Source organism: Halictus rubicundus, chromosome 1 (assembly GCF_050948215.1).
Source record: "Halictus rubicundus isolate RS-2024b chromosome 1, iyHalRubi1_principal, whole genome shotgun sequence".
Taxonomy (NCBI): domain Eukaryota; kingdom Metazoa; phylum Arthropoda; class Insecta; order Hymenoptera; family Halictidae; genus Halictus; species Halictus rubicundus.
In genome coordinates, this window is record NC_135149.1 from 21,961,789 (window position 1) to 21,970,185 (window position 8,397).

At 47.3% G+C, this 8,397-nt stretch overlaps 1 protein-coding gene across 1 annotated transcript; it reads left to right on the forward strand.

The window, feature by feature from the left end:
• Window positions 1-3,332: 3,332 nt before the first annotated feature.
• LOC143357538 (uncharacterized) lies at window positions 3,333-8,394 on the forward strand. The gene is made up of 6 exons (XM_076794107.1): window positions 3,333-4,243; window positions 4,760-5,121; window positions 5,504-5,743; window positions 6,328-6,704; window positions 7,076-7,230; window positions 7,288-8,394. The coding sequence occupies exons 1-6, from the start codon at window positions 4,014-4,016 to the stop codon at window positions 7,592-7,594; spliced, it is 1,671 nt and encodes a 556-aa protein (XP_076650222.1). The 5' UTR covers window positions 3,333-4,013; the 3' UTR covers window positions 7,595-8,394.
• The last annotated feature ends 3 nt before the right edge of the window (window positions 8,395-8,397 follow it).

Below are 8,397 nucleotides of genomic sequence, written 5' to 3' on the forward strand. Positions count from 1 at the left end.
GGCCTAGGACACTTTTCGCGTCTCCTCAAAAAACGTTCGGAGGTTAGATTTACGATAAACCAGTTTGTTCGCAATTTGATCTCTCTTGATTAAGAAACCCACGGTAAGCAGATCCCAAAGGCGTGAACGCAAATATCTTTGCGCGTCTCTCCGCCGACTTTAGGGTCGATGCGCAGTCGACAGCGGCACGAGGGATCGCTCTGACCTTTATTCTTTGCGTCGTAGATGCACTACGGGCTCGGCAAAGACCTTTCTCGACCTTTTCCTCCGCCGTTGCCAAACAACAAAGGTTAGTTCTCTGCCGATCTTCTCGGCGAGCGTTCGATAGGAGTTACAGTGTTTTCTTCATACACGTAAACAACACGGGTCGTGCCTGCGACAAATATCGTCCAGGAGATACTATTATTCTTTCATTCACGTGATCGTCGTACCCGACTCGTATTAAACTCCTCGGCGTCCGAGGCCTCTCGATCTTCGTGGCCCCTCACAAGGTATACCCCGCGGTAGTGGGGATAGTTCTGCGACTTTTATCAGCCAAGTATTTGCGACATATGTCGAGGAACGACTGTACCGTTTTCTATGAAGCATAGGCGAAACCATTCCCAACGACACGCCGGCTAATTAAGGTGGCGCTGGATCGCCAGCATCAACTGGCCAATTAAAAGGCGGATTAATACAGTTCGCCGGGTCAATTGTGATAAAACCATTGTTCGGCCGGCGGGAATTAGCGGACGGTTTTGTTTTCAAGCTGGTGGCGTCGTCGTCGTCGCAATCGAACCGTTTCGACGGACATCGGCTTCCATGAACTTTGTGATCAACCTTCTGCCCCCATCTCCGCGAATAATGGCACGAGGCCGGGATGAACATCCTACTGGCGATGAGGAATGAGGTACGATGACTCATTGTTAGCGGGCACGGCCGACAAAAGAGATGCGAAGCGGGACACGCGTTTAGGCGCGTGTCGCACGTGCAGCTTTTCCATGATCGATATATTCCCGGTGGTCGATCGATCCTCGTTTCGCGTCGTCGAGACCCGTGGGGAAAAGTTCGGATCGCATTTCGTGGAGAACCGCGAGCGAAATCGTCCACCGATGGGAAAAGAGAAAAGTGCACTTTCTCGTACTTCCGGAGCGGAATTCGCTCGTCATCGATCGGTATCGCTCGAGCGGAAAATCTGCTACACTTTCTTGGACAACGGTGATTAATATCGTGAAACGGTAACGACCAACGGATCCACTCGGTCGAGGCGAAGAACAATGTCGTTCGAACGAATCGGAAAAGTTGAACTCGGCGGGTAACGAGCATTCTGTTTATTGTCCGCGTTATTACCGGCCTTATCTTTATCACTTATGTAAACGAGCCTCGACATAATATACGCCGGTGCTCGAAAGGAAAGCTGATATGCCTCTATAGTCACTTTGACCTGAAACGTTATTTTCACCTCGGTGCATTCCTTTCGACTTTTCTTTTTTGCCAGGTTTCTCGCACGTTAAGGAAAAATCGACGGACCCGCTCAGGCGTGGAAACAATCGCTCTTTTTATGAAAAATCTCCTGGATCGTTTGTGGTATCGCGATCGGACGTCGAAGCGTTTCGATCGGCCCGTTTGATCGGTGCTTGGAGACTCTAAATGCTTCGAGGCGCTTTCTTGATTCATAAAATGAGTCTCCGGTATCTCGATGCAGCAGTGCAACGTTGCAACTTTGCATAATTTGATTGGCACGGTGTTCCTGGACCGCAGGTGGTTTGGGGCGCGCTTCCTGGTTTCTCGAAACGACTTTCTGCCACTTCGATCGAACGTTAAAGCGTTTCAACGATAGTTCCTAATTTCTTCGAATGACTTTTCTGATACCTCGACCCAACGTCAAGGTGTTTCAACGTTGGATCGTTCAATCGGTTCAGTGTGTGGGGACTCGAGAAGGTTTGGGGCCGCTTCCTTGTTTCCTAAAATGACTTTTCGGCCGTTAACGCCGCTTGCACCGGTACATACGAGCCTACAGTACATTCGGCGCGCGAACAGTGAAAGATAAAGAGCGCGTTTGTGATCGGAACGCGTGTGTGTTGGAGCAGCTGTTGCGACTGGGGCACGCGTCCCAACGGTCGCGGCAGCTGCCCAGAAAATTATCTATAGTGCCCTCGACTGGAGTTCTCTTACTGTGCACACACACCAGTATTCTGGGACTTCCTGATTTCCAACGTTCACGACCAACCCAAAAATTGCTGCGGTTCGCCCCTTTCCAAACCTAAAAATTACGCAACGACCATTTGCATTTCCAACATCTCCACAGTGGCGACAATCGTTATACAATCGACGATCGTTTTAAAAATCCACAAATATTTCTCACTCTCAATTTGCCATTCGTTCATTTACCAGAACCAAATCTTTACACGATTCTTGTGATAGGAGTTGGATTATGGTCAAAAGAAAACGCGAGTCCAGTTAAACGAGATTGCTATGAATGCATCAAATTCGCAGTCTACGACTAGGCTGCGGATTCTATGCATCCCTGACAAAAATGAGTACATGCAATTTACATCGGTAGGTAGATTTAAAAAATTTTAAAATATCCATGCATCAGCTTTAACTTATCGAAATCGATAAAAGCAGAAAGAAGTTTCTGTCGGGTTCCTGTTTGTTACAACTGATGCAAACAATTTTTATTTTGCATAAAAATCCTCGGTCTATCTATGACTATATTAATTGTTCATTTAAGTCCTGATTTTCAGCAACATTTAAAAATTTTAAAATATTCATGCATTAGCTTCAGCTTATCGAAATCAATAAAAGCAGAAAGAAGTTTCTGTCGGGTTCCTGTTTGTTACAACTGATGCAAACAATTTTTATTTTGCATAAAAATCCTCGGTCTATCTATGACTATATTAATTGTTCATTTAAGTCCTGATTTTCCACAACATTTTAGGAATAATTCTGAACGAACGGCACGCGGGATAAAATCATTGTAAAGAGAGAAACACTTGGTCAAACGATCAAAAGATTCAATTTTCGAGTACAGCAGGTGTTAATGGCTCAAAAAATATTGACTCGATGTAGGAGAATCTCCGAATGAAATTCGAAAATTAATATCGCAGGGATTTAAAGTTTAAATGTCGGGTCGGAGGGTGCAGCAACCACGGCGACGTAAATTCCTGGGCATCGAGGGTAGCGCTGGCATAGAAAACGTTGGAGGGAACTCACTATAAACGAAGCAAGCCCCCACCTAACGTTGGGACAGAGCGGGCCCGTATTATGCGAACCCCCTGACAACCCCTCAGGTAGCGCTGCTCACGGACACACACGTTCCCGCTCGGAAACGCATGGAGAGAAACGCCCTTCGTGCATCTGCTCTTAAGGGAACTCATGTGGCAGTTTGTTGCAGGCGTTCGTGCAGCACGGACCGAAGCGCAATTGGAAGAGAGAGAGCATTGGACTCTGCCCCCACGAAGTCGTGAACGTTTCACGGAATATCAATCCACTCGGAGAAACATCCTCATTAAACGAAGCCGTATCTTCGTCCTACGGGCTTCCTCTAAGAAGAATTCCACCAGTTCGAATGTCTTCACCTTATACAGTGTATTGAAAATGTTCCGTGTGTAAAACCAGTGCGAGAACCTCGGAAGTAGAGATCTGAAGATGTGCAAGAGGATTCGGGATTCTTGTTCGGACGTCGGCTCAGTACCAGTTCGGTTCCAAACAGCGGAGATCTCGTACCCGGAGAGTTTCGAGCCGGCTGTGGTTTCCACGGAGCAATCGTCGCCCCGCACCTACGTCAGCAGTTTATACGTGACCATCGGGAATCGTCGAACCCGCGCCTGAACTGAACGGACGCTGGAACAACCGCTGGTATTCTTAATAGGGAATCATCCATTTACGTTGCGGACCGCACGCGTGCTATCGGGCCACCGCGCCACGCCGCCTCGTGCAGAGACCGGAGCAAAAACGCCTGCCTCGTTCGAAAGGCATTAATCAAGCTGGACGCGAGTCGCTCTCGCCGAGGCGATACGAAGCAATAAACGATGATGGCTCAGCCGTCGGACCCGGCCCCGGTGCACTGCTACACCAACCCCTCCTTCTGCAGACAATCAGAGTACATCCCCGAGGATCAGACCGATCTTCCACCCCCGCCTCAGTTTCAGACCTCGGACGATCTTCCTCCCCCGCCTCCACCCTTGCAACTGCAAGGCCAGAGCAACCCAGCATTCCAAGGACCCGTGGAGAGGGTTGAGAACTGCGGGGTGAGAGACAGGTATTGCTACCTTTTTTTTCTTATTTTTTTCTCATCTCCCGCAAGATCCCTCAAGCTCCGTTACTGGATATTCGAACCGGAGGGGTGGTCGGTACCACCGTACCGACTCCCGCGTTTCTTAGCGTTTGCTATAGTTAGTATATCCTAGTCCTGTTCCTGTAGGTATCTTAGTTCTACTCTCATATGTTCTGTTCTATTCTTGTATCTATTATATCTCATTGCGTATTCTGTTTCTGTCTGGCTCTGTTTTATATCATCTGCAATTCATTTGTTTTATATCTCTTCAATCCAGCAGCGTTGAACTCGTATTTTTTCAGTTTGCTTAAGAAAACTGTTCTTTGAGAATCTAACAGGGGACACTGCCAAATTATGTGGTCTAAATCTTATTCTTACTAATTCGAATGTACCCTTTCCCAGCCTATCCAGGGTCGACTATATCCTATGTACAAATTTATCTACTGAATAAAGAACTTGGAATAAACACGTTACAGTCCAAATATATAAATAAATGAACAGGTATTGTTATCTGGACGAGAACAGAAGCCACCCGACGCACCGCAGGTACGCCAGCGTTCCGGTGGAGGAGCATCACTCGGTTTATAACCAAACCTCCAGGTACGAGTACATACCCGACGAGCAGAGGGGCCCGTTGCAGAGGAGGGGCTCCTCCAGGTACGACTTCATTCCACACCAGCAGGTGCAACAGCGTTCCGCAACGGCGCCCAACCAAGACGATGCCCGCGAGACGCAGATGCAACTCTGCAGGAACAACGCCGGAAGGTACGCCGCTGTACCGGGTGACCAGGAGTTCCAGGATGAAGACCCTGCATGGGGAAAGCATAACTCGCCTGGAAGACGGCACATCAACACGCCGCAAGGTGAGCAGATTCAACAAACAAACCTCCGATCGCCAGACACCGTGAAAAAATTGATTTATCTTGGGATGTGTTGAAAATCGTCAATTACAGTTGTGTCCGGTTTTTACATCAGTTCTACTGCACTCTCCAGTAAATCTTAATCGTTTCACTTATGAGTAGACTGTGGATTTTTATTGAATTTATCACAAGAACGAGTAGGCGCAATTTGAAACACTGAAACGATTGAAAGAATTCAATGATGTTTACATATTATTTTCAACATCTTAAAATTCTTAATGTAGAAAATAAATATTTACGAAGAATACTTATGAGCGACAGCGTATAGTAGTAACGAGAAGTTTTCATGGATTTCAAGCGGGATTAAACGCTAGCGTGTTACTAGGTCGTTACAGTAGAGTGCCTCTGCAAGAGGAAGACCCTCCAGCGCTGCCCGAGAGGAACCCGCACGAGATCTCGCCGAGGAATAATTTGGCTACGCAGAAGCTGCACGAGATTCTGACTACGCCCAGGAAACCGAGATCTAAATCCGAAGAGAGGACTCTGTCTCCGAAAAGGCGGCAGTCCTTCAGTCAAACCGGAACGCCACAAAGGAGGGCGCTGACTCCAGGTGGCTCTCCAACCGGTATGTTCATTTAAGGATTGATCACTGAGCGATATTCCATCTTCCGGAATTTTTTAACGAGAAACTAAAAAATCTTTTGCTATGGGACTTATTGGAGTATCTTTGTTCGTGCTTTGAAATGGTCTATGAATTTTTTGAACAAGGGGAAATGAAAATTGAGGTCGGTACAAGTGATTAAGTGCACCCGTGCGAAAAGGGTAACCAAACGGACGTTGCAGCGATGTTCTGACTTTGAGATTTTTTTACTATGAAACTAGAAAACCTTTTGCAATTAGACTCTCGCGTACACCTTCCTTCATACTTCAACAACATCCACAAATTTTTTGGCGACGAAAAATCAGAATTGGAGTTGCTACGAAAGCTTAATCGCGTCTGCGGAAACAGAGTAATGAAACGGAGATGTAGAATGATGACTCGTTCTTTAATAAACCACAGGAACTAAAAAACGATTGTTGAAGCTAGTAGACCAAGTCTCGACCACAGCACTCTCAGAAACAGTTCTCTCCAACCAGCTAAATTTGATTTGCTTTCAACAAACGATTCCTGTAAGTCACAGCTTAGAATTTTCCTGCAATGGTTTCCAGGTCGAACATTCAGCCCCAGTCGATCCACGCCCCAAGGAACGCCGCAGAATAGGACGTACTCGCCTTCAGGACCCCAGACCTCCACACCCAACAAAGAGCCCTCGGCTCGAAGGTGTCTACCTCTGCTAGAGAACACTTCGAGGCAGGACCTCTGTCCAGCCAGCAACTGTGGAAGACTGCGATACGTTGGCACAGCCCCGGTCGACCTTGTGTCGATGGGTCACGGTGAACCACCGCCACGGTACGCGTACATGGAAAGCGGACCTGAGTCCGTGCCTATGGTATCCGGTTCGCCGAGATATCAGGTGATACCCGCAGGACAGAAGAGGAGCGGATATCAAAGCGTGGAGAGCGCATTCATCGCTAGAACCGCCGTGGTAAGGCCTAAAGCATAGTAGTTGCAAGTAGCATGTAGCTGGACGTTTCTTGACTCTAAATTGGGTTCAAAAGAATTCAACGCATTAGTAACAAATAGAATATTTTTTAGTAATTTTATATACCTGTAAAATCTGAAGGGTTTCTTGGTCTTCTCCAATAAACACTATTCGACCTTCAACACGACAAAGAAATAATAAGAAAAATTTTTCGGATTCCAAGAGGAAGTAACACTTTCCTCTAACAACTTCGTCCAGCTAGCTCGCATAGTTCAAACCGCCGTGAATCGTGCTGGCTCGGGGTTAACGCAACGTCGATGACGCAACCGTAGGAAGACGAGGCGATGATCTAACCATGCTACGTGATTCCACAGGTTCCGCCATTGTCGCCGCCGCACAGCGACGCGAACACAACCTTGGCCAGCGGTTTGGAGAAAAACGATAGGAGAAACGCACCGCTGTTATTGGTGCTGGTCGGCATCCTGACTTGCGGTTTGGCGCTATATCTGTCGTGGACACAGGGCAGAAGGTTCGTATTACCCAGCTAAATTGAATCTAGCAGCTACTTAACTTTGTTCCTCTTCAGGTACTACTACGACAGTGCTGCAGGTTGCGGGGCGTGCTGCACCCTGGCTGGAGCTTGCAGGACTCTGAGAAGAACCTGGACAGGACTAGGCCTCGCAGGACTCTCTGCTCTCAGCTGTGCAGGACTTTTGCTACTGGCTGCTAAATCCCCGAAAGCTGGAACTCCTTTACACGATGTCACAGCTGGAGCACTCTGCGGAGTCTCGCTCCTGGGAGCTGGGCTCGCGCTGATCGCACTTCTGGCCCCAAGGTGCAACCTGGGACGCCACAGGAGGGTGCATTCTTGGATCCCGCGGCTGTCCCCCTGAATTTGCAATCTTAAGTTTCGAGGAATGTTTATGGAACGCTGATGCTGTACTAGTTAACCCCCGCGGTGCTGATTTTTAAAGACGATGAACCCTTCGTTTCGAACAAGGTGTCCATCGTCCTGAAATGATATTTTAATTTGGCAGCTGAGTTCGCGACCTTCGCATTTTCTTGAACAATTAACAATTTTCAATTGAAATACGCCCCATTCGATTCGATAATTTTTCAACCCCTCGGACTGGAGACACAAAACCCAAGTTTAGTTGTCAACCTAATAGATGGGAGAGAGTAGCCAAATTTGGAGCAGACTAGGTTTCTTTTATTTCAAAGAACAATTTATTTAGCCTAGTCTTAATGACAGTAGCGTTCGGTTATCAGCTTCGTACGGAAATGCTAGAAAAATGAGAAAGTTGCTAGCTACTAATGGGTCAACGATAGAAAATATTTTTCTACCTGTTGACCCACAGTGGCCAAACAGGAGGGGTCCGAATTAGGCTACGCTATCCTAAATTCGGGCATAATTTCGTCGCTCTGGAGCGGCAGGTGCTGCGAGGGTTAACGAAGCAAGAAAATCCTAGTCTGCGAACGGTTCAGAAGAGTTGTATGGGAAATGAGCTATCCGCGCGCGCGAGAAGAGAGGTGTCGTCTATAAGACTCTCGGAACGAAGCCAAATAAATCCGTAGAATGTATATGTAAGCTGTAATCGTTAGGTTAAGAGGTGACGCTCACGATATATGTACCTAAGCTGCGAGACTCTGTATTTTGTACTGATTTGGATATTAAAGCAACAACACAAAGCGACGC

Excerpts from the sequence above, each read along its gene's own strand:
- LOC143357538 (XM_076794107.1), top strand. The coding sequence starts at position 4,014 with ATGATGGCTCAGCCGTCGGACCCGGCCCCGGTGCACTGCTACACCAAC. Across the intron at positions 4,244-4,759 it reads AACTGCGGGGTGAGAGACAG|GTATTGTTATCTGGACGAGA; the intron begins GTATTGCTACCT and ends ATAAATGAACAG. Across the intron at positions 7,231-7,287 it reads TCGTGGACACAGGGCAGAAG|GTACTACTACGACAGTGCTG; the intron begins GTTCGTATTACC and ends GTTCCTCTTCAG.